Source organism: Lynx rufus, unplaced genomic scaffold (genome assembly GCF_022079265.1).
Source record: "Lynx rufus isolate CCGP_SWC_20201006 ecotype Redwood Valley unplaced genomic scaffold, mLynRuf1.p SCAF_2, whole genome shotgun sequence".
Taxonomy (NCBI): Eukaryota; Metazoa; Chordata; class Mammalia; order Carnivora; family Felidae; genus Lynx; species Lynx rufus.
The window spans coordinates 129,905,446-129,931,657 of NW_025814834.1; the positions used below are offsets into that span (position 1 = coordinate 129,905,446).

Sequence of the window (26,212 nt, forward strand, 5' to 3'; positions counted from 1 at the left end):
AAAAGAATAGAGAGCCCAGAAATAAACCCATGCATATATATTCAATTAATTTAGAACAAAGGAGGACTACCTAGATGGTTCAGTCAGTTAAGCGTCTTGACTTTGGTTCAGGTCATGATCTCCCGGTTTGTGAGTTCAAGCCCCATATTGGGCTCTGCGCTGACAGTGCAGAGCCTGCTTGGTATTCTCTCTCCCTCTCTCTCTGTCCCTCCCCCAAATGCACTCTCTAAATAAATAAATAAAAAATATTAGGACAAAGGAGGCAAGAATATACAATGGGGAAAGGACAGTCACTTCAATAAATGGTGTTTGGAAAACTGGACAGCCACCTGCAAAAAAAATGAACTGAACCACTATCTTATACCATACATAAAAATCAACTCAAAATGGACTAAAGACTTGAATGTTAAACCTGAAATCATAAAACTCCTAGAAGAAAACATAAGTGGTAAACTTTTTAACATTGGTCCAAGTGATGTTTTTTGATCTGACTCCAAAAGCAAAAGAAACAAAGCAAAAATAAACAAATGGGACAATCTTAACTAAAAAGCTTCTGCACAGCAAAGGAAACCAACAAAATGAAAATGCAACCTACTGAATGGGAAAAGATATTTGCAAATCATATATCCAATAAGGAGATTAATATCCCATATATAAAGGATTCATACAACTCAATAATAAATAGACAAACAATCAAATTAAAAATAGAGAGGGGTGCCTGGGTGGCTCAGTTGATTAAGTGTTCGACTTTGGCTCAGGTCATGATCTCACGGTTCATGATTTCAAGCCCCATATCAGGCTCTCTGCTGTTAGCACAGAGCTGGCTTAGATCCTCTGTCCCTCTCTCTCTCTCTCTGCCCTTCCCTATGCTCTCTCTCTCTCAAAAATAAATAAACATTAAAATTTTTTTAAAGATTAAAAAAATAGGCACATATTTCATTTTATTCATGGCTGAGTAATATTCCTGTGTGTGTGTGTGTGTGTGTGTGTGTGTGTGTGTGTGTAGACACACATCTTTTTTTATCCATTCATCAGTCAGTGGACACTTGGGCTGTTTCCATAATTTGGCTATTATAGACAATGCTGCTATAAACATCAGGGTGCATGTACCCCTTTGAATTGGTATTTTTGTATTCCTTGGGTAAATACCTGATAGTTCAACTGCTGGATCATAGGGTAGTTCTGTTTTTAATTTTTTGAGGAACCTCCATACTGTTTCCACAATGGCCATACCTGTTTGCATTCCCACCAACAGTGCAAGAAGGTTCCCCATTCACCACATCCTCACCACCACCTGTTGTTTCTTGTGTTGTTGATTTTAGCCATTCTTATAGGTGTGTGGTGATATCTTATTGTAGTTTTGATTTGTATATCCCTGATGATTAGTGATGTTGAGCATCTTTTCATGTGTCTGTTAGCCATCTGCATGTCTTCTTTGGAGAAATGTCTGTTCATGTCTTCTGCCCATTTTTTAATTGGATTATTTGTCTTTAGGGGGTTGAGTTTCATAAGTTCTTTATATATTCTGGACACTAGCCCTTCATCAGATATGTCATTTGCATATATCTTCTCCCATTCTGTAGGCTGCCTTTTAGTCTTGCTGATTGTTTCCTTCGCTGTGCAGAAGGTTTTTATCTTGATGAAGTCCCAATAGTTTATTTTTGCTTTTGTTTCCTTTGCTTCAAGAGACATATCTACAATGAAATCTTGTCATTTGTGAGGACATGGATGGAGCTAGAGAGTATTGTGCTAAGCAAAATAAGTCAGAGAAAGACAAATTACCATATGATTTCACTCATATGTGTAATTTAAGAAACAAAATAAATGAGCAAAGAGAAAAAGAAAAGAGAGGCAAACCAAGAACAGACTCTTAATACAGAGAACCAACTGATGGTTACCAGAGGGAAGGTGGGTGGGGGGATGTGTTTAATAGGTGATGGGGATTAAGAAGCACACTTGTTTTGATAAGCACCAAGTGTTGTATGGAAGTGCAGAATCACTTTGTTGTATACCTGAAACCAATAATACACTATATGTTATCTAATTGGAATTCAAATAAAAACTAAAAAAAAATAGGCAGAGGATTTAAATAGATGTTTTTCTAAAGAAGACATACAGATAGCTAACAGGCACATGAAAAGATGCTCAACATCACGAATCATCAGGGAAATGCAAATCAAAACCACAACGAAATACGTTACACCTTTAAGAATAACTATTATCAAAAAGACAAGAAATAACAAGTATTAGGGAGGATGTGAAGAAAAGGGAACCCTACTGGTGGGAACGTAAATTGGTGTGGCCACTATGGAAATCAGTATGGAGATTCCTCAAAAAATTAAAAATAGAGCTACCATATGATCCAGCAATTTCACTACTGGCTATCTATCTGAAGAAAAAAATATTAATTCAAAAAGATATACTCACCCTATGTTCACTACAGCATTATTTACTATAGCCAAGATAATAGAAACATGTGTCTATTGATGTGTCCATTGATGGCTGAATGGATAAAGATATGGTATACATATATAATGGAATATTATTCAGTCATAAAGAAGAATGATTTCTTGCCATTTTGTGGAAATGGCACAATGGATGGATCTTGTATTATAATAAAAGAAATAAATCTGACAAAGAAAGACAAATACTGTATGATTTAACTTACATATTGAAACTAAAAAACAAAACAAGGGGCACCTGGGTGGCTTAGTTGGTTGCGCATCCAACTTCAGCTCAGGTCATGATCTCATGGTTTGTGGGGTCCAGCCTTGTGTTGGGCTCTATGCTGACAGCTCAGAGCCTGGAACCTGCTTCGGATTCTATGTATCCCTCTCTCTCTGCCCCTCCCCTGCTCACGCTCTGTCTCTGTCTCTCAAAAATAAATGAAAATGGTAAAAAAAAATTTTTTTAAATAAAACCCAGACTCATAGATATAGGGAACAGACTGGTGGTTGTTAGAGAGAAAGGGTTGGGAGGATGCGAAATGAGTGAAAGGTATTCAGAAGTACAAACTTCCAGTTATAAAATAAATAAATCATAGGGATGTAGTATACAGCATGGGAAATATAGTCAATAATAGAGTATTAACTTTGTAAGGTGACAAATGGTAATTAGACTTATTGTGGTGACCACTTTGCAATGTATACAAATGTCAAATCCCTATGTGGTACACCTGAAACTAATATGATATATATGTGAATTATATATGAAAAAATAGAATTCTGTGCCATATGGCAAACAGCATTTCTAATACTGGTTATTTTTCATATTTGCTAATCATTAGTATTTTTTACCTTAAAAAGTCAACTTAATGTACTGAAGGGCAAGTTGATAATTCATCAAGGGCATTAGAAATCTGCATTCCCTTTGATTCAGTAATTCCATTTCTAAGTATTAGTCCTAAAAAATAATGATGGATGTGCACAAAATTTGGTTTTAATGATGCTCACTGTAGTGTGTTCATAAAAGTATTAATTAAAAAGATAGCAGAGAGGGGCACCTGGGTGGCTCAGTCGGTTAAGCACCTGACTCTTGGTTTCAGCTCAGGTAATGATCTCACGGTTTGTGGTTTCGAGCCCCATAAGGGGCTCTGTGCTAATGGTGCGGAGCCTGCCTGGGATTTTCTCTCTGCGCCCCTCACCCCCCCTCACCCCGCCCCACTCCTGGGCACTCTCTCAAGATAAATAAATAAACTTAAAAAAAAAAAGGTAGCATAGAATAAAGACTATTTCAAAAGAGGCATGGTTCAATTAACCATGGAGATCCATACAATGGAATGAATGATATACAACGTCTTAAAAAATATTTTATAATTGAATATGTAATGATATGGGAAGATACATTAAGGGAAAAACATATTAAGTACATTATGATACTATTTTGGATTTTAAAAAAGTATGTGATGTGATGTGATCTGTGGGTGTGTATCAATAAAGACTCCCATGTTATATACCAAAATATAATAGCAATACTTTCTAGTTGGTCCTTTATATGCAACTTCTGTTCTTTCTTTTTGCTTTTCTATTTCCTAAATTTTAAAAAAATTTTTTTAAATGTTTGTTTATTTTTTTAGAGGGAGATAGAATCCAAAGCAGGTTCTGTACTGTCGTTGCAAAACTCCATGTGGGGCTTGAATCCACAAACCCAACCATGAGATCACGACCTGAGCTGAAGTCAGACATTCAACCTACTGAGCCACCCAGGCACCCGTCTATTTTCTAAATTTTTCATAAGAATCTCTCACTTTTGCAATATGGAAAAAAATTACTAAAAATAAGTATACAATGCACAGTGAACTAAAATCTTGAAAACAAGAAGACATACTCTGGCCAAAGAGAAGAAATCCCTTCAGCTTGTTTACAGAGTAAAAGATCCAACACACAGATGTGCTCATTAGCTTCCCAGACACTCCCTGAATTCACATGGTTTTTGCCACAGGCTCATGTGAAACTTAGAGAAGTATTTAGCGATGAGCACAGAAAAAGCTGAACAAAATATGGCAAACTTGAGAATCCTAAAAATGCAGGAAAATTTTCTTCTTATTCCTTTATTAAAGCAGACCAGAAATGAAACTTGTTCTCACAGTCTTAAGAAACCTCAAGAGATTTAAATGCTTTTACAAAGGAAGCATGCTCTTAAAAGATTTAAATAATGTAATTTTCTGTCTTTTTGAAAGGTTCAAAAATATTTTATTAGGCAATAATTGGGTTTCAGTTTATTAGATTACTGTAATCATACAAAGTGTTATCTGAATGTTTTATTTATTATGATATGTAAAATCTGACAATTTTAATAACATTTATCACAAATAAACACATTCTGGTCTTTATATTATTTCTAACCCCTTCACTAAGCACACTTTCCCAGGAGAAACTGGATCCTTCTAAAATTAATTTTCACTACTAATCTTTAAAAAGGCAAAACAGTGTAAGGAAATTCTAGATGAAAAGTTTAGTAAGCAGCCTTATTTGCAGTAGAACAGAACCTAAGAAATCTACAATAAATTTCTCTAAGTGCTTATCAGGCTCACTGTCACCTCAATGTTGTGTGTTAAACATAAAACCTACCTCTTCATATCCTCCCCCCACAGTATTCTATCAACAAATACACCTCAAATACACCACAATATACCTCAACAAAACAAAATGAAACAAAGATTCTTCTGGACTTCTTTGTCATGTCATAAGGGCATTTGTCATAGCATTATCATTTTATCAGTTACTTATATAGAACAACCTCCAAGTTCAGGTTCTTATTAGCTCCTTCCTGGGTTATTTTAACAGACTCCTACTTTGTCTCCCCACTTCTAGTCTATCCCCACTTGAATCTGACAAACATCAGCCCGCTAGCCATCTTCAATACCATTTTAATCACATTACACCTTAGTGCAAGAATCTCAAATTGACTTTTATCCAATGAGCAGTGGAAAGCAAACTCTTTGTAATGGTTTCAAAGTCTTTATCTTTGCTTCTGTTCGGTGTGAACTCTCTCTGCAATCAAGCTGATCTGTCACCAGCTCCTACTGATAACCTGCTCAAGCTGCCCTCTCACCCTCACTTCCTTGTCAATGCAAATTCATCCTCCTGGCATGCTCAGCTGAAAAGCCAATATGGTTTTCAGTAACCATTTCAGCTGCAAATAAATCCTCTACCTACAGAATTTCAACAACACTCGTATACTGTCTCACCCATTGATTAGCCACTAAATCATACTGTCTCCTACTGGTGAGTAATTATACATCTATGATCTAATTTCATTAAGTAGAGCTAATTCATTTATGGGCATTTTTATTTGTTGTCCTTCTCAGAGCCCCTGATACACAGTTAGAAACCTGGTAAATGCTCAATTAATATTTGGTGAGCAATGAAAGATCTGCATCTTTAATTTCTATATAAAGCTAAATATATTTATAATTTGATATGTACCTCTAAGGCTTTTCTCTAAAAAAATGAATTATTATTTTATGTACATTCATGCATCAGGGGTCTCCAAGAATATCCCCAGGTTGAGTGATCCACTGGGAAGACTCATAAGACTCAGCATATAGTCATGCTCATTTCTAAGATTTATTATAGTGAAAGGACACAAAGCAGAATCAGTAAAGGGAAAAGGTTCATGGACCAAAGTCCTTGGAAACCATGGGCAAGTTTCTAAGTCTTCCCAGTGGAGTCACCCAGAACACAGTTTCTCTGGTATCAAACTGTGGCAACACCTGTCGTCTACCAAGGAAGCTCATTTGGTGACTGGTCATATAGCCACCCTTCCCCTGGCACAGACCAAAATTCCAGACTCCTAGAAAGTATTCAGCATAAATCACATTGTTTGTAGTCTAGGCACAGTGAGACACTCTAAACTTTTACATCAGTGTAGGGAACTGATGACCATTCAAGTTCCCTGATGCCAGCAAAAACATTGTAAGCAGGTCTTTTTAAGAAATTAGTCTTGGGCCTGCTATGTTAACCCTTTTCTATGAAGTTAATTTCACATATTTTTTAAAAATATTTATTTTTGAGAGAGTGAGACAGAGCGTGAACAGGGGAGGGCCAGAGAGAGGGAGACACAGAATTGGAAGCAGACTCCAGGCTCTGAGCTGTCAGCACAGAGCCCAATCAGGGCTCGAACTCAGGAACTATGAATCATGACCTGAGCTGAAGTTGGATGCCCAACCGACTGAGCCACCCAGGTGCCCCAATTTCATATTTTTTATGTGAGAAATGTTATAGTGTTAGCCATATTTGATTTATAGGAGGCACATAAAGTTATTTAAAAAAATTAAATTCTAGCATTTAATTACAGATGCAATGCCTAGCCTGGTACCCAATAATTAAAAATTAGGTAATTCAAAAATAATTCACATCCTTTAGATATTTCAGGTTTTTTTCTCCCCTTATAGAATAAGGTACATTTCTCAATTTTTTTTAATGTTTATTTATTTTTGAGAGAGACAGAGCATGAGTGGGGGAAGGGCAGAGAGATAGAGGGAGACACAGAATCTGAAGTAGGCTCCAGGCTCTGAGCTGTCAGCACAGAGCCTGATGCAGGGCTTGAACTCACAGACCGCGAAATCATGACCTGAGCCAAAGTCCGACACTTAACTATTTGAGCCACCCAGGCGCCCCTAAGGTATCGTTTTCAAACCAACACTTTTGTAATTGTCAGGATAAAGGAGTTAAGTATCAACATCTAAAGGAAGCAAACCCTCTCAGACAAGCTCCTCGTCTTCTCTTTAAATGTCAATTGGGTGCTAGAGCACTGTGATATCTGTTTTTGGTACATCAACTTACTAAATCCTCACAACAACCCCATATGCCAGTGATGGTTTCTATTTTGTAGATGCAATCTTTGAGAGGCTGAGTAACCTACCCAGGTTTACCGGTGGAGTCAGGATTTAGGCTCAGATCTGCCTTATCCTAAATCCTTGCTCTTAGCTTTACACAAACTACCTCTCCCTAACAAGGCACAGGCTCCTTATGAATCATTTCCCTCCAAACTACAGGGGTTTTTATTTGGCCACATAGAGCACTATTCTCAACCCTACTGATTTTCATTAAGGTCACATTTTTGTTGGAAGAGAAGGGGGTAAATTTAACCCAGGATACTCTGCTTTTTCCTTTCCAACTCTTGCAAATTAGAAATCAAATTATACCCCTTGCTTGTTAAAACCATTAGGAAGCTCCCTACTCAGCACAGCACACTTTTCTCCTTCATCTGGCATCAATCTGAAATCAGACAGACCCATATCAAGATCTTGGCATTTCACTTACCACATGTGAATGCCTTGGGAAAATTAACCTGAGTCTCGGTTTATTCATTCATAAAATGTGAATCCCTACCTCACAGGTTTTCTGTGAGAATGAAATAAGGTAATAAGCTTAAAGGACCCAATTTACATGTATTTGCTGAATAAATGATTACCTGCAACACTGAAATAACGGATTTGTCAGTAGCAAGCCAAATCAATAATCTGAGGGAGGAAAGAGTTAAGAGAGAAGTAGTACCCTGACCACCAGGTGTCATCACTGGCCCAGAAGAGCTGGTCTAACAGCCATTAGTGGGGCATGTGACCCTGCAGCAAACAGGGTAAGATCCAGGATAAGACAGTCATTTGTACCTACAGGACATTCAAGAATTGGCTTTGGTTTTTCAACACTTTAGGAGCTGGTACAATAGTTGGTGCACCATTTTAAGTTACACTGTTCTCCTACCAGTGTGTTAAAATGATTGCAGTGTAATTAATTAGCTGAATAGCCACAAAAGATTTGTCATCACAGTTTAATTTTTAAAAGTATCCTTGGCTAACTGTTTTTTTAATTCTGAGAGTCAATAATGTTTTATAAATCCTTGGCTTTGGCCAACTAGCCATTACATTTTCTGGCTTCTACAGGCTTCAGTGTTGCCACTGTAGACAATCTTCTGGCCCCAATTTCACAACTTATTTATCTTATTCTCTTTACATTAATAGGGATGACAGATCAAAAGAAAGCAGAATATTTTTTAGGGTAAAAATAAAGTTCATGAACAGTAAATTTAGGCAAAATAAGTATTAATTGTTAATCTCTTTTCTTGATCTCAGGAACTTAAAAGTTCATTTTAAAAAATTATGTAAATTTCCTATTTTCTTTAAGAACACTTACCTTAGGGTAAATCTGTCAACCTACCCAATAGACCTTAAATTACTTAAGGAACACTATCACCTTGACTTCAGTCCGCAATCTGCCAACGACTCTCCCTGAGAGTGCCTTGGGGTTCATTTCAAAATGAGCGCAGGTCTGGGCTCTCCTTCTGGTTCCAAGTCCTTTACACTGAGAGCCACTAGTGGCCACCTCAAGGCTGGTAATTCAGTGAGTGTTGAGCGCGTAACTGGAGACGCAGCTCTCCGATGAGGCATAGACTGTTGTCTCATCTGCCAGGGAACACTTGACTGAAGTCAAGACAAGCCTGATCAGGCCTACCCTGGCCACATCCTGGGCTTCTGAGTACACCCCCCCCCCCAAGAAACAAAAGAAAAGGAGTTAATGCTAAGCACAGGTTTCTGTTCAGAGCGAGGGCTCTTGGAACGCAAGCGGTTTGGGTTATTTTTGTTTCTGTTTCAATAACAGTTCAATTTCCACTTTGCATTTCACAAATACGTAAATGTCTTAAGAGAAACCAGAAGCATTCTCTCCCTTCTGGCCACTGCACCCATTCCTAGAGAATTTAGGAGGGAAGAGTAGATACCAGGAACCATCTGGAATCAGGAGAGCAGGAGCCAAGCCCAGCTGGGATGGACCCATTTGCGAAGCACTTTGTGCAGATCAATAAACTCCTGACTGATTTCAGACTGGGTCCCTAGAGGACGAGGAGCTCACGAGGCTGGCTTTCCCCCTGAAGTAAACGGGCCAAGGAAAGACAAGCTGCCCATGAAACAAACCCCTTCGGGGCAGGCGGAACGGCTCGGGAGGCGCCGAGGGCGAGTTACCTGGGGGACTCCGCGGTGAAGCTGCCGCCGTCCAGCAGCCGCATCTTGCAGAAGAGGACCCCATTGACGAAGGGCACCGAGGAGAGCTCCTCGAGCTCAAAGTCCACCTTAAACTTAAACTTCTTCTTCTTCATCATCGTGAGAGCCAGACGCCGGCGAGCGGGATGCGGGGGTGGCCCCAAGGGGCGCGCGGGCCGGCGCCGCCGCCTCAGCTCGCCGGAGACCCGGGTCCGCGCAGCCCCAGGGCCAGCGCCAGGGCCGCGAGCTGCGCGCGGGGGCGCAGCCGGGGGGCGCCGCGGGCCGGCTGGAGCCGGGGCAGGGGCCGCCGCCGCCTCCGCCGCCGCCTCTCGCGGCAGCCCGGGCCGGAGCGCGGCGGCGCGGACCCCGCCCGCCCGCGAGGAGCGGTCGTGCTGCAGCTCGCCTGGGCGGTGGGCGCCTTTTCGGTGTGCAGCTCGCCGCCGCCGCCGCGCGTCTGAGAGCCCAGAGAGGCGAAGACTTGAAGACTGCCGTTGCCGCCGCCGCCTCAGCGCCAACCGGGCCAGAGGCGCCCCCAGAGGCGGCGGCCAGCAGCGCACCGCGGGCGGAAGCGGGAGGGCGGGCGAGGAAATTCGGGGCGGGCGGGCGCTTCGCCGGGAAATTGACCCACGACGGCAGTTAGAGCGTCACGCCTCTCTGGGGTTAAAAAAAGACAAAACCCAACCAAAATGGAGCTTCCTTCTACAGCTTCCCCCCAGCTTTCTTTCAGTTTTTGCTTCGCCTCCTTTCTCCCTTCCCCCTCCAGTGATTTTTTTCCACCCCTCTTGAGTTTGAGAGTCATGGGTTAATAGGGTTAATCAGAATCTCCACGACGTTACTTTCGTCAAATTGAAATCCTATAACTAAGATTTCCTTTACGTATTCTGAAGTCAAGAGGCTTCTAATATTAGGACGAGGTAGGAAAAAGGAAAGGGATTAAAATGTGTGAGGGCCTACCAAGTGCCCAGGCACTCAACTGCTGTGGACACATTTTCTCCTTTATGTGTATGTATGTATGTATGTATGTATGCATGTATGTGAAGTTATTTATTTATTTTTGAGAGAGAGAGAGAGAGAGAGAGAGAGAGAACACAAGGGGGGTGGGGGGCGGGGGGGGGGGACGGGTGGAGGAAGAGGGAGAGACACAGAATCAGAAGCAGGCTCCAGGCTCCAAGCTGTCAGCACAGCCAGACATGGGGCTGGAACTCAGGAACTGTTAGATCATGACGTTAGGGGAAGTCAGACGCTCAACCAACTGAGCCACCCAGGTGCCCTGTCTTATTTATACTTTAATTCCTATCCCTAGAATAAAAGACTATAGGAAGGGTTAAAAGAATACCTTCCCTTTTAAATTGTGGCTGTTGATAACAAAGAACTGAAAAGCCTGAAAATAAAGCCTCCTTAGATGCATAGCAATTACCTTCTTTCCATAGGCATGCATATGTTATTACAATATATTTGCCTACTTGGATACATAAAGTTAGTGTTTTCAAACTGAATTGTCCTTTCAACTCAAATATTCCCTCCCACTAATCTCTGAAAGCTGTAATTGAAGAGCTTCTCATTCTCAGTTCACTCTTTTATTCATGCATTCATTTATATAAAATAGTTTTTAATTTCCTAAAATGTCAGTCATTGGCTAGACCCAGTGATCAAAAAAACCAAAAGCCTGCCCTCAAGAATTTTACAACTTAGTGAGAGACATATATAAAGCAGTCATTAAAAACTAAATCTAGCATCAAGTTGTGTTTGTTCAGAATGAAGAAGCAATTTGTCTAGAACTCAGAAGAGGAAACAATTAAGTGAAGTTGACACTTTCTGGATAAGATGAATAGGATTTTCCCGTGTTCAGGGTGGAAGAAATAGAAGACCCAGAGGCAGAGTACAGGAGTTTGGGGCTGGGGGTTTGGTAGTGGATAAAGTTGGCTGCCCAACAGGACAGGGAGGAAAGGCAGTGGGAAGAGTTAAGGGGACTTTGGGGTATGTAATTTGGACAATTAGATGCATGTTAATTCCATTGGTTGAGTTTTGGAAGCAGGAGGAGGGCAGGCTGGGAATGGAAGAGATAATGAGTCTTTATTTGAATTGCCTGTGAGATATACAGGGTGAGGAGGGCGGCCTTAGCTCAGGTGAAAGGTTAAGATTGAAAACATGTGGAATTTAGAGTATTTTCTCTGATGGCTGAAGCCCCAGAGGTGGATAAAAATGAGTTACTTTGAACAACATTTCATGGGTAGATGGGAGAAGAGGAGCCTATGAAGGTGCCTGAGACAGTCAAAGAAAGAGGAGATCAAGAGAGATGACCTGAAAACCAAGAGTTTTAATCATTTGAAATTTATAGTTATTAAGACCTGTGTGCCAGGCACTATGCTCAGTACTAGAGATAGGAATGAACAAGACAAACAGGGGCTTATAAATGAATGGAGGGTAGCATAGATATGCAAACAGAACATTGAGAGAGAGAGAGAGAGAGAGAGAGAGAGAGCGCGCGCGCGTGCGCGCGTGCCATGGTCCCTGGAGAACAGAGGAGGGAGTTTCCAGAAAGCCTGCAGAGCATTCCTGGAGGATTTAGACTAAAAAGAATCTATTTGAAGGTCTAGGAGGTCATTGGTACCATTGGCAAGAGAAGTCCCCTTAAAAGGTGGTGGCCAATTAAGATTCAAATGGTCCGGGAAGTAAATTAAAGGTAGTAATGAGAACTGGGTGACTAAAATTTTTTTATGATTTTTGTCAGTGAATGAGAAGAGATAGGACAGTAGGTAGAGGAGGAGGCTTCAGGCTTTTTCAATAACATTTGGGTACTATCTAAGATTTGTTGAGAGCCTGTTATATACCAAGCACCTTAATAGGCCCTAGAGATCTGAGTTGCTGTCCCAGTTTTATATGCTACAGTCTACCAGAGGACACAGGTAAGTCCCCAGGCAGTTGCAGTACGATGTAACTTCGAGTTCTATCTATATGTGCTGGTAAATAGAGGTTTCCTTGGGAACACATAATAACCTCTAACTCTTATGGAAGAGTTTCTGGGGTAAGTGACATTTACGCTGATGTCTGAATGATGAGAGTGGGGGGTAGGGAGCAGTTTCCAGGAAGAAGGTACTGCATGTGCAAAGGCTCAGAGGAAGAGAGACCATGTTGCAAGAGGAACTGAAAGTAGTTTAGTCTGGCCACAACTTAGAGTGGGGTGTGGTGACAAGGATATAATAGCCAGCCTTAGACATTTTAACACAGAGGAATGATATATTTTGATTTGCATTTTATAAAGACCTTCAGCTGGAGGAGGGAGAGAATTAGTAGCACTCTCTTTTTGATCCATGGTGTGATTATTAAACACCTTTTATGAATCAAAGTCCAGGCAAGAAACAGGTATCACACTCAAAATTTTTACATGAGGAAAGTTTAATAAAAGGACTCTTTACTGAGGGCAGGGTAAGAGACCCACAGTTTGGTGGGGAGTTGAAATGAGGGGGGATAAATATCCTGACCTCTCTCACTTCCTGCCTCTGAGCTCCTGCTGGTACCTCCCATGATCCAAAGGCAGAGGGCAAAGGAACCTGGAAGATGCAGTTCATAGAGGATGGCCTTCTGGAACCCAGAGTAAGGCACAGAGGGGTAGAGAGAAGTTAAAGGTAAGGAGACAGAAAGCTACCAGCCCATACCTGATTCAGTCAGGTTCACCATCAGGACCTGAAACCACTCTACATATTTCAAAAAACAAAACTATATCAGGCAATTCAGTGCTTCAAACCCTTGAAAGGGCTGGAGGAATGGAAGTCAACAGACTATTGAATTCAAGGTCACATCATTTATAGTAAACATTACTAGTGTTCACTAATATCTGATTCTCCTTTGTTGCCTGGGCCTATGGAAGATTACCTTTCCTGATCCTCTTGCAGTTAGGTGGGGCCACGTGACTAGCTCTAGCCAATCAAATGTGAGAAGTAATGTGTCACTTCAAGAATGAGGCAGTGAAAAGCCTTTGAAAAGTTTTCTAGACGTTCTCTTCCTTGCCACAATAGTCATAGAGGAAATATTGGGTTAAAATGTAGTAGCCACAAGATCGAAGCAGCCCAGACCACTGAGTCAGCACATGAAGAACAACTAACCACACCCATAGTAAAGTTCTGCCCCCCAAGTTTTGTTGAGATATAATTGACATATAACATTAGATTAGTCCAAGATGTACAATATAATGATGTGATATAGGTATATATTATGAAGTGATTACCTTAAGTTTAGTTAATATCAATCACCTCACATAGTTACAAATTTGTTTTCTTGTGATGAGAACTTCAAGATCTACTCTCTTAGCAACTTTCAAATACACAGTACAGTATTAACTACAGTCACTATGGTATATATTACATCTCAGAACTTATTTATCTTATAACTTTGACCCCCTACACCTGTTTTGCCTTCCCTTCTCCCCACACTTCTGGCAGTCTGTTCTCTGTGTCTATGAATTTGGTTTTTCTGTTGTTGTTGTTTGTTTTTTAGATTCCATATATAAGTGAGATCATGCAGCATTTGTCTTCCTGTGTCTGACTTATTTCACTTAGCATAGTGTCCTCAAGGTCCATCCATATTGTTCCAAGTGGCAGGGTGTCTTTCTTTTTTATGGCTAAATAAGACGTCATTGTATAAACATACCACATTTTTTTTTATATTTTCAGCTATTGATGGACACTTAAATTTATTTCCATGAGTTGTTTATTATAAATAATTATTATGAACATGGGAGGGCAGATATATATTTTAATGTTTATCTATTGAGAGAGAGAGAGAGAGAGAGAGATAGAGAGAGAAGGAGAGACAGAGCACATGCCAGCAGGGATGGGACAAAGAGGTAGTGAGAGAGAATCCCAAGCAGGCTCTACCCTGTCAGCATGCAGCCTGACATGAGGCTCCATCTCATGAAATGTGAGATTTTGACCTGAACCAAAATCAAGAGATGCTTAACTGACTGAGCCACCCAGGCACCCCAGGAGTGCAGATATTTTGGGGGGACTGTGATTTTTGTTTCCTTCAGATATATACCCAGAAATGGGATTTCTGGATCATATAGTAGCTCAACATTTAATTTTTTCAGGAACCTCCATACTGTTTTCCATAGTGGCAGCACCAATTTTCATTTCACCAACAAGTGAACAGGTGTTTCCTCTTCTGCACATCCTTCCAAGCACTTGTTATTTCCGATGTTTTTGATAATAGCCATTCTAACAGGTGTGAGGTGATATCTCATTGTGGTTTGGTTTGTATTTCCCTGATCATTAGTAACGTTGAGCATTTATGTACTCATTGGTCATCTGTATGTCTTCTCTGGAAAAAATGTCTATTCATTTCCTCTGCCCATTTTTTAATTGGATTTTTTGGGGGTTCTTTTGCTATGAGTTGTATGATTCTTTTTTTTTAAATTTTTTATTTATTTAATTTTTTTTAACGTTTATTTATTTTTGAGACAGAGAGAGACAAAGCATGAACGGGGGAGGGCCAGAGAGAGGGAGACACAGAATCTGAAACAGGCTCCAGGCTCTGAGCTGTCAGCGCAGAGCCAGACGCGGGGCTCGAACTCATGGACCGCGAGATCATGACCTGAGCCCAAGTCGGCCGCTTAACCGACTGAGCCACCCAGGCTCCCCTGTATGTTTCTTTATATGTTGCTTTTTTCATTTTGTCGATGGTCTCCTTTGCTGTGCATGCAGTAAACTTTTTTTTTTTTATGTCACTGAGAAAGAAAATTTGTGGCATTAAGCCACTGTGATTTTGGGGATTGCTTGTTACTACAGCATGTTACTAGCCTATTCTGACTATAGGCTATATCTCGTACACTATACAATGTAGCTGGGCTGGGAAGCTGACAATGGGACCCTGTTTCTGCTGCCACCACCACCATGAAGCCCATGTGAAGAGGCTGGATGCTGTAAACACATTGTCACATCTTGCTTGTACATGGCTACTGCAGCAGGAACATTTCACTTCATTTTACTTGCACCTGTTATTTTTTTCCCCCATAAGTGCATCTATTTGGCAGACCTTATTTGTACCTAGAATTTGGGTGGCAAGGGAGTCTGAGAAATATAATTTTTAGCTTTCCAAGTTCTTCAAATAGAGTGATAGACTGGAAGTTGAGGCAGCAGATCTAAGTATTTACCCTACAGCCTATAATAAAGTTCCCAAAGGCAGGGATGGTTTGTAATCACCTTTGTATCTCTTGTATCTCACCCAGTATCTGACATTAGTGGGTATTCAATAGTGTTTCTTGAAATGATCTGAATTTATGGGCCAATCCTAAGTGTTTTACCTCTCAGGTAAAACAATAAAGATGCTCTCGACATGAGCTGAGACTACCTGTGTCAGAGATTTGGTAGTTCTTATGGTCCCCTCTACCATGAGAAGAAAGTATTAAAGGTCTTCAACCAAAAGGAGTGGGCAAAAGAAAAAGTAACCATAGCAAACAATTAGAGAATAACTATATAAGTTAAAGTTAGAGTAAGCCACAACTTAAAAACAAAAAACAAAAAACTCAAAACAACAGTGGCTTAAATATGACAGAAGTTTATTTCTCTCTTAATTAAGGTCAGGAGGTAAAGAGTCCAAAACTTGAATGAGATCTCTATGATTACCAGGGACCCAAACTCTGTTTCTCCATCATCCTTAACATGTGCTTTTCATCCTGTGGTCTAAGATGGTTGCTTAAGCTTTAGCGCCATTTGTCCATTCCAGCCAGCAAGAAGCTTGAAGGAACAAAGATATGTTCCTTCCTTCAAGAATACTTCCTGAAAGATGCACACTCCACTTTTGCTTCAATTCTAACGTCCAGTGCAATGTGAACAGAAATAATGGCACCAATTCCAGGCCTGGCTCACAGAAACCTCCTACACATAATCCTCCCTCTCTTCTGGCATCTGCTGGTTGGAATTTGGTGTAAAGGGAAAAATCTGAAGTTACTTGCTGAAGATGATAGAGCCTCCATACGCCCGGGGCCCTAGGTGACTGTGTGGCAAAGGGTTATTCTTTTGTTCCTCCAACCCTGACCAGGAACACTTATACTGAACTGTTATGGGAGCAAGAAACAGATTTTACTGTGACTTTTTGAGGTATGTTTTCCTCAACAGTTAGCATTACCTTAATACAGAAATTGTTACAGAAGTAGAGTGCAAATCTAAAATTAGGCAGGCAGTAGACAACAAGCAAACTATTATTAGGAGCTTGAAAATGGAAACCCACGGCAAGACATTGGGTAAAAAAAGTTCCGTGCAGTATTTGAGAAGGCTAATAAGGTGACTACAAAGTCCATAGCTCTAGAAGAGGTTGGAAAATGAAATGTTAGTAGGTTAAGTTTAATGCTGCATTTAGCAAGATATTAGAAAAATGAGGGGTGCCCGGGTTGCTCAATCGGTTGAGCGTCCAACTCTTAATTTCAGTTTGCGTCATAATCCCAGGGTTGTAGGATTGAGGCCTGTGTTGGGTTCCGTGCTGAGTGTGGAGCCTGCTTGAGATTCTCTCTCACTCTTTCCCTCTGCCCCTCTCCCCTGCTCACACACTCTCTCTCTCTTTCTCTAGAATAAAAAGGATAGAAAAAATAGAAAAATGAGATGAGCTCATGCAATAATAAGCAGGTTTGCAAGCATAAATGAAAAGGAATATAGAAAGTACAGAAATTTGGAGCCTCAAGGGATTGGAAAAACTGCTCTGTACTTTAAAGAATAGGAAATAGGATTGAAAAAGCTTTTGAGCAACAAAGGTCCATTAAAATTCAGCCCTGCAGCAAAGATTAGATTTAGGGTGTGGCCTTCATATTTAAATCTGATAGCCCTTTGGGAAGAAGAGAAGCATAGGGGTGAAAAAGCAAAGAAATAAATTAGGTTGAGAATTATTTCTAGGAAAGAACTTTAGTGTTACTGGCAAATGGAACTGACTGGATGCAAATAGATCAGAAGTCTTTCAGTTTTTGAGGGAATATATTGCTAAAGAAACCATTTGCCTATATTAAAAGCTGTACTTTTTACAAGGAATTCACGTTTCTCCACACCTCTTTCACATGCGGGCTTAGAGGAAAAGCTTTCAGAGGGTAGAGCCAGTGACCACAGAGAACAATAAACAAGAGGGGTCATTGCAGAATGTAGAAGCAAGGAACCTCTCTCACTTCAGGGTCATCATGATGCCTCCATACAGAATTTCATCTTTGCAGTGGGTCAGTCTTTCCCTTTCTCCTCTTTCCCACCTGGAAGTATTTGCTGCAATACATTTGCTTCATAATTATATATTGGATGTGATTGGGGAAGATACCTTATTAGATTATATAGGTCACAACGAGCTTCTCACCCTTGGCACTATTTACACATTGAACCAGACAGTTTTGTGTTGTGTGGGGCTGTCCTGTGCATTATACAATGTTTGGCAGCATCCCTGGCCTCTACTCCCTAGATGACCCTCCTTCCTAGTTGTGACAGTAAAAAATGTCTCCACACCTCCTGCATGCGATTCTTTTACTCTTTCCCCATCTAATGTCTGCATGTTGATGCCAAGCTGGCCTTGGAAGCCAGGTGCTAAAGATGAGAAAGCCTCCATCAGCCTAGGTCTTTCTCATTTTTTAATTTTTTTAAGATTTTATATTTTTAAGTAATGTCTACACCCAATGTGGGGCTCAAACTCACAACCCCAAGATCAAGAGTCAAACACTCTACTGACTGAGCCAGCCAGGCTCCCCAGCCCAGGTCTTTCTATCAGCAACTTATAGCAGAGCCCCTCACTCACTCTCCCAAACCCTTGACCAGAATACTGGTTTGTGAGGTGACTGAGAAATTAGCATTTAATTTTGTGTGTGATTTTTATTTTTTTATGAAATTATTTTTAAGTTTATTTATTTATTTTGAGAGAGAGAGACAGAGAGAGACAGGGAGAGAATCCCAAGCAGGCTCCACACTGTTAATGCAGAACCCAATGCAAGGCTTGATCTCACAAACCACTGTGAGATTGTGACCTGAGCCAAAGCAAGAGTCAGACGCTCGACTGAGCCACCCAGGTGCCCCCCGATTTTATGTTGAATGTAATTTAGGAAACCTTATAATTACAATAATTTAAATTAACATTGGGAGTCCATAACATATTTTTCCCCTGTACATTGTTCATTTCATGGGAAATACTGCTATATTGAGTTTGGAAAAAGCATATATTCTAAAAGTGTTAATTCAAATACTTGCCTTAATTTTCCATTGCCTGAAACCAAACTAGAGTTATTCAGGAATGATTGTAGGAGAATGAAATAGAAGTTTGAATAAAACATTCCTAGCCAAGCAAAAGCTTTTTAATTTCACATCAAAGGAAACATGGCAGTAAAAACACTCCTTCTTTCTTGGGTCCTGTGGTTAAATAGGGATATTACTGATACCTAAATACTGATATTTAGGTGTCTTAAATATCAGTTTGCCTGATAGAAGAATAAAAGCTTTCAAAGAAAGAACTAGGTTACTTTCTGAGGTGTCTCCAGTAATTTGAAAACTTGATTTCTTTCATCACTAATTCTTTTTACCTTTTTTCAAATTTCTGTGGAAAGATGGCAAATTGCCTTTGCAGCTCTTAAAAAAACAAACACTGGATTGTACACTTTTCTATCAGAAACCACCATGTTTAGTTAACAACTCTTTCCAGTCTGGGAATAATTACAGTGGATTACAGTGGGTTCTTTAGCTGTTCAAGTGTGATAACCTAAGAAACCTAAGAAACCCTAGGCTGAAACCTTTTCTGGGATCCTTAAACCCTGATTTGGTCCTTTCTTCTCTTGCCTCCTTCATGGTCTAATATTAAGGTAGCTATGGGAATGATCACTTCTTCATTTCTTTACAATTATTCATATCAGGCAGAACTAGATTTCTCTTTCTAGAGAATAGTAAATAATAAATTCATAAGCAAATACATTATGGAAATCATAGAAAATATGGCTATTTCTCTAAAAGTATTTTAGAAATTACAGATGCTCTCCAAAAAAAAAAATGAGAAAATCTTTTAAGAATTCACACCAGGGGTGCCTGGGTGGCTCAGTCAGGTGAGTGTTTGAGTTCGGCTCAGGTCATGATCTCAGTGTTTGTGAGTTGGAGCCCCACGTCAGGCTCTGTGCTGACAGCTCGGAGCCTGGAGCCTGCTTCACATTCTGTGTCTCTCTCTCTCTCTGCTCCTCCCCTGTTCACATGCTGTCTCTCTCTCAAAAATAAATAAAGACTCAAAAAATTAAAAAAAAAAAAAAGAATTCACACCAAATCAATCTTGAGTCCCAAATCTGAATAAACCTGATTAAGTTGTTGACTTTGATCCAAATATTCTTTTTTCAATTAGTAAACCAAAGAGGAATCTTTAAAGAAAGCAAACTAAAAAAGCAACCATTAAACCAGAACCTATTCTATGCATTTTCTAATTAAATTGGCAGAAGGCCAGAATACTATTTTGTTTAGCTAGGCAGCTGGATGGCATTTTTAAAAATAGCATTATTTTCTACTTTTACACCAGAAGTACAGAACTTCTAGGTACATTTTTTATCTGTCATATATTTCCTGTTTCTAAAATATGTACATTGATCAATTACAATACAAAAATAAAATATCCTCTATGGCAATCCTAAGACAAATACCATGCCTCTCATAATATCACCAGCTCTAAGTTATGGCTACATACAATTGGAGCTCTGAAATGAGTTATGTTAAATTAGTTATGATTTAACAATGACGGACATTGATTTAGAAGTTCCAAGTTTTAATCCTAGTTCTGCTTTTGAGGTTTGATTTGGAGCAAGCGACACTTTCCCTGAGCTCATTTTGTTCTGCAAAATGAGGGAAATAGTCTAGACCAGCACTGTCCAATAGAACTTTCTACACTGATGGAAATAGTCTCTACTCTGTTCAGTATGGTAGATGTTAGCCGCATGTGGTTATCAAACACATCAGATGTGGCTGGTGTGACTAAAGAATTAAATTTTAAATTATATTTAATTCTAATTAACTTAAATAGGCACATGTGGTTAATGGCTACCATGTTGCACAGCAGTGTTCTAGTCTCACTCTCACTCAGAAAACGTTTGAGTGCCTTTACTTTGCCAAGCATCAGGCTTCCCTGGGGGTCATCATAGTATCTTTGCATTCAAGGAGTTAACATGGGGAAAAGTGAAATAAATACTTGCTAATACATGTGCCTCAGTAAACATATGCAAAAAACATAGAAAAGAAAGCAATTACCAGAAGGCAAATCATCTCTAACATCCTCTCCAGTTCTAAAATTATATAAACGAAACTCAAGAAATATTTACTGAGCACCTATTTTCTGTCCAGCTCACTCTTGGCTTGATTTCTGAGTACAGCATTATCACTCACAGATAGTAGCTAATGAATACTATCAAAACTCTTATTTTGTAGATTAATTCACTCAATATTTAGTATTTCTTTATGTACCAAGCACTTTGCTAGACATCTGTGAAAAAAATGAATTCGATGATGTTTCAAAGGTGATCTCAAATCACCTCTCAGATCATAGTTTGAATTGATAGTGTTTCACTTGATCTTAGCCAAAAGGCCAAGAAGCAATGAATTGATAGTGTTTCAAATGTTATTTCAACTAGAGATAGGTCAGCAGCATTGACTAGTGTTAATAACAAAAAAGGTGGAAATGAAAGGATTAGGCATGTTTGTCTATTAAAAAGTACTCATAAGTTTTGCAGTAGAATATAGCAAAATAAATAATTTGAGGACATATTCCTTAGAAAAGAGTATTTTACTTTGTTATATAAATATAAGTACTCATTCCTTATCGTAATGTTCTTTCTTCTTTTTTACTGCTGTCTAGCTATATTATCAAGTCCAGTATTTTTATTTTTATTTTTTTAAGTTTTATTTAATTTTGAGAGAGAGAGAGAAATCGTGAGTGGGGTAGGAGCAGAGAGAGAGGGGGACAGAGGATCTGAAGTGGGCTCTTTTGATGACAACAGAGAGCCTAATGCAGGGCTCGAACTCATGAACAATGACGTCATGATCTGAGCCGAAGTTGGATGCCTAACTGACTGGGCCACCCAGGTGCCCTAAGTCCAATATTTTTTTATGCATTAGATTATGTCTTCTTTGATATAAAATGTTTACTTGCCTTAAATCCCTATTATTTTGTATTCAATTAAATAATACAAAAGCATATAAGAGTTGAAACTTCTAGAAAAGTTGAGGATAGGGGGAAAAAAACAGAAGAAAGTTGAGAAAGACGTATTTACATAACTACCAGAATACTTCAGGGGAGGAAGCAATTACTTCCAGATGAGACATTAAGAGAAGGTTTTGTGGAGGATGTGGCATTGAGCTAGACCTTGAGCCTTGAAGGAAGCGTAGGTTCTGCCAATGTAGAGAAGGAAGGAAAGGTCACTTCCGTCTTGAGCCAGGGCAGAGAGGCAGGAAAGCATGAAGTTAGGGAGGAAAAGAGTCTGAGTTGAAACAAAGGAAAAAATAGCTATGAAAAGAAGTAGAGGAAAACCAGGTTTGGAAACATAGATTGTGGCCAGAACCTGGTTTTAAATGTTAGGCTGGGTAGTCTCGACCTTATTTTGTAGATTGTGAGGCATTTGAGCAAGGGAATGAAAAATCAGAGATGTTCATTAGGAACATTGCTCTGACAGTATTTAAGATAAGTTAGTCTAGGGAGAGGCTAATGCAGGGGCCAGTCAGAAGGCTAGTTATTACAACAGTGCAGAAATAGGCTCTGAATTGGGATACTAGCAGGAGAATTAGAGACAGAGGACGCATGAGAGGTTACTGTAAAAGTAGTATCCATAGGTCCTGGCAACCTATTGCATATAGTGATGGAATAAGGGGAACAAGTAAAAAAAAAAAAATGACTTCAATATTATGAGTCTCCATGATGAAAAGGGTGGTGGTACTTCAAGCTAATTTAAGGAATGCAGGAGGAGAAATGGATTAAGGTTGATATGCAAAATACGCTCTTGTAAGGAAGAAATATGTTCATATTCTATGCTGGAAATATATATATTCAATTGAAGATTGAACTGGTATCAGTGATGAAAGTATGAAATGCATTGGGGGACATCTTAAATTTTGCACTGTGATAATGAGTGTCCACGTTACTTGTACTCAGTGTTGTCCCCTTCATTACTTAAGTATATTTATGTTCTCAGACTGATAAATTGGAGAACTGCCTCTTGTAACCTTAGCCTGACCTTCTTGGTTAGTCTGAGGTATATAGATTTTTTTTTAACTGCATTCAAAATCTTTAACCAAGGAGATTCTTAAAATAGCACAGATCTTTAACAACAGCAACAACAACAGAAGTGCCCATCCATGGATGGACTTGATTTAAGCTTTTAGCTTACATGGTCTTTGAACACTTAAACTCGAGCTTTCTAGATTAAATCTGGTGTGGTTAATGTAGTTCAAATAAACAGCCTAGAGACAGGTTACTGTCGTTATCATGACTAACGCAATCAAATATAATTTCCCAGTTGGAAAGCATAATTTTCATTTGTATGATCTGAGAGAGAATATTCAGGTTTCTGTAGAATTGGTCAAGATAAAAAAATATTTTTTAAGGGTTTAGTGATTATTTTACTAGAGTACTTTCTAACTAGGTAGATAGGGATGAATCTGTTAAAGTGAGCCCATTTATAACACAAAACGTTCTGAGTAGGACCTTACTTAGAAAATCTGTGGTTTTTAATTTTCAATATGAAAAGAATTACAGTAGGAATGTACAATAAAGCTACTATTTATTCTGATACCTTTAATGCCATATTTAACTTTACTCATTTTAAGTTCTCCTTTGACTCTTAAGAGCTATCTTTATAAAATGCTATTGTTGTTGTTGTTGTTTGAGGGAGAGGAGGGCCAAGACTTAAGGTATGTTGAGATACCCTGTATCATTTCCTCTCTTTGGCATGCTTCAGAATCCCAGCTAAGAAAAGATGGGTGGTTGCTTTGTGAGAACAAGAAGATTGCCACATGCTTGGCAGGTCAGTTTGGCCAAAGGAGGCTGTAGCCTAATCTCATCCTGATGGTTTTACTATGAAGCAAGAAAAAAAAACAAAATAATAATGTGGATGATAAAAAACACTAAAAGAAAAAAATTTTTTCCAGTGACATGTAGGAAAGAAAACTGAGATAAATTCATAAACTAATTTAAAAGCAAGTTTTATTGAAATTATCCAGTGGTTTGTCAATTTTTGGCTTTATTTTCAGTGTAGGCTTGATTGCTTAGCACGTATTTTAGTTAATCAAATATATTCATTTATGGAAATATTTTCTGGGGCCTTGTACTAGTGTGATAAACCTGAGCTAGAACAAGGGTGATGTTGCTGTCTCCCAGATAGAAGTTGTTAGTAAAAGGAGGATACAATGGTTATGTGGTACAAAAGGGATAATAGCACAAGGAAAGGGTTCCCATCTGTCTTTGTTGATTAGAGTGACATTTGGTATTGAAGGATACAGATGTGCTTTGACTTAACACTGTAGACGTGTTCCTGAAAAGTTGTGTCTAAACTGATTCTTTTGTTGTTGTTAATCAAATCTGAACGTCTATGCCTTATTTCCGGAATTCCTTTATTTTTGTTTCTGATTGATCTTTAATTGGCAGAGGTTTCTAAGACTTTAATTCTAAATTTCTCTGCTATTTCTTACCTCTCATTTAGTTAAGCCCTGCTTTGTCAATCTGAACACATGTTTATTGGTTATTACTTTTATTTTTATTTTTTATTTTTTAAAGTTTATTTATTTGTTTTGAGAGAAGGAGAGAAAGAGAGAGAGAGAGAGCAAGTGGGAAAGGGGTAGAGAGAGGGAAAGATGGAATCTCAAGCAGGCTCCACACTGTCAGTGCAGAGCCGAACGTGGGGCTCGAACTCACGAACCCTGAGATCACGACCTGAGCCGAGATCAAGAGTCCGAAGCTTAGGCTGAGCCACCCAGGTGCCCCTATTGGTTATGATTTTTAAATTCCTTTGTAAGTGAAAAATGTCTGTTTCTTCTACCATATTAATTTAAACTTTGCAAATCTGTATTTCTGTTATTCCATATATTTGCTGGTATTATTATTCCATAATAACAGGAATAATATCAGCGTTCATTGAGCACTTACTATGTTGTAGGCATTGTTTTAGTCGAAGCACCTTCATGTATTCATTTGTTCAAATCTCACCATTCAGTGAGGTAGATATTATTCTTTCCTTTTACAGGTAAAGGAACTGAAGCATATAGAGATTAAGTCACTCTCTCAAGGTTACACAATCAGTGTAGAACCCCCCTATATCTGGGTTTCCTAAATGAGGTCCACAACTGTAATTGAGTCAAATTTAGAAGGCTTTATATCTGGGAGTGGTCTTTTTCTGCCTCTATTCCAGTAGCTAGAACTTAGTTATATGGCTGCACTAACTGCAAGGGAGGCTGGGAAATGTAGTCCAATTGTGTACCTAGGAGGAAAATGGAAATGCTTTGGTAAATAGTTAAGCAGTTTCTGCCATATGACTACAAACTAGTAAACATAAGATTACATAACTTGTGATAAATTCTGTAAAATAAAATAGCATGTATGGATGAGAATAATGGAGTGGAGGTGGGGAGCTATTTCAGGAAATTTCTTTGTAATAATAAGATAATATTTAAATTGAGACCTGAGAAATGAGAAGAAAAAGAGTGGTACAAGAAAGAACATTCTAGGCATGTATGAAGGCTCTGAGGTCAGAAGGAGCTTAGATAACCTAAGGAGTTGCAAGACCAGCATGGCTGAGCCCAGGAAAGAGTGGCACGAGACAAAGCTGGAGATGTAGGCAAGGGCCACATCATGCAGCACTCCATAGAACATATTAAAGACTTCCCATTTGGGGCGCCTGTGTGGCCTGTTGGGTTGAGCGTCCAACCTTGTCTCAGTTTGTGATCTTACAGTTCATGGGTTTGAGCCCTGTGTTGGGCTCTGTGCTGGTGGTGCAGAGCCTGCTTAGGATTCTCTCTCTCTCTCCCTCTCTCTCTCTCTCTCTCTCTCTCTGCTTCTCCCCTACTTGCTTTCTCTCTCTCTCAGGATAAATAAACTTTAAAAAAATAAAGAGTTTGCATTAAATCCTAATAGCAGTGGAAAGACATCATATTTTAGTATTTCTAACAGGATGTTAAAATGGGATTCTTTCTGACTCACTGACTCAGCTGACTCTTTCAATTACCCCCACATTCCCAAGTGAAGTGTTAGAGTCAGATCATTAATGGCAGAATTACAGAGAGGGTGCTAAAAGCCAGTTCTGTGGATCCTTACTCCCCTGCCTATCTTAAGGCTATAAAAGGGCTAAAACTGAAGGAGCTGAGAAACTAGTCAAGATTTAGAAGCTTCCCTTGGAAAAAATTTTCAGTGCATTGTGAGTCTTCCCTATACCCATGGGGACTGGTGGTACGGGTTTTTTTACTTCACCTCAGGCCTGGTGAGGAAGGTTTAAGGTGACAAGGTGGAGAGTTTGACTTGTATCCCCTGGATTCCATGGAACACAGAAATACGTGGAAAATAGTTTACTGGCATGAGACCAAAGAAATGCCTTTGGGAAGTAACTGTGATCCCTCCATTAGCATCTTAAAGGTATGAAATCCTTGGTAGGACTATGTACCTGGGTTACTGAAAATGGGATCATGCCAAGAGGCCTTCTGCCTAAACCAGACAACCTTATCAGAAAGAGGCTGCAGATACACCATCAGAGGCTGAAGGTGAGGCTGGGGCTTGGGTTCCTGC

At 39.5% G+C, this 26,212-nt stretch overlaps 1 protein-coding gene across 3 annotated transcripts in view; it reads right to left on the bottom strand.

The window, feature by feature from the left end:
• EEIG2 (EEIG family member 2) overlaps nt 1–9,653 on the bottom strand; it is a 94,788-nt gene extending 85,135 nt beyond the window's left edge. For all 3 annotated transcript variants that reach the window (XM_047083147.1, XM_047083148.1, XM_047083149.1), the window contains exon 1: nt 9,461–9,653. In XM_047083147.1, the coding sequence (XP_046939103.1) occupies nt 9,461–9,597 (137 nt within the window). In that variant the 5' untranslated portion in view covers nt 9,598–9,653. The remainder of the gene's footprint in view (nt 1–9,460) is intronic.
• Between the last annotated feature and the right edge of the window lie 16,559 nt (nt 9,654–26,212).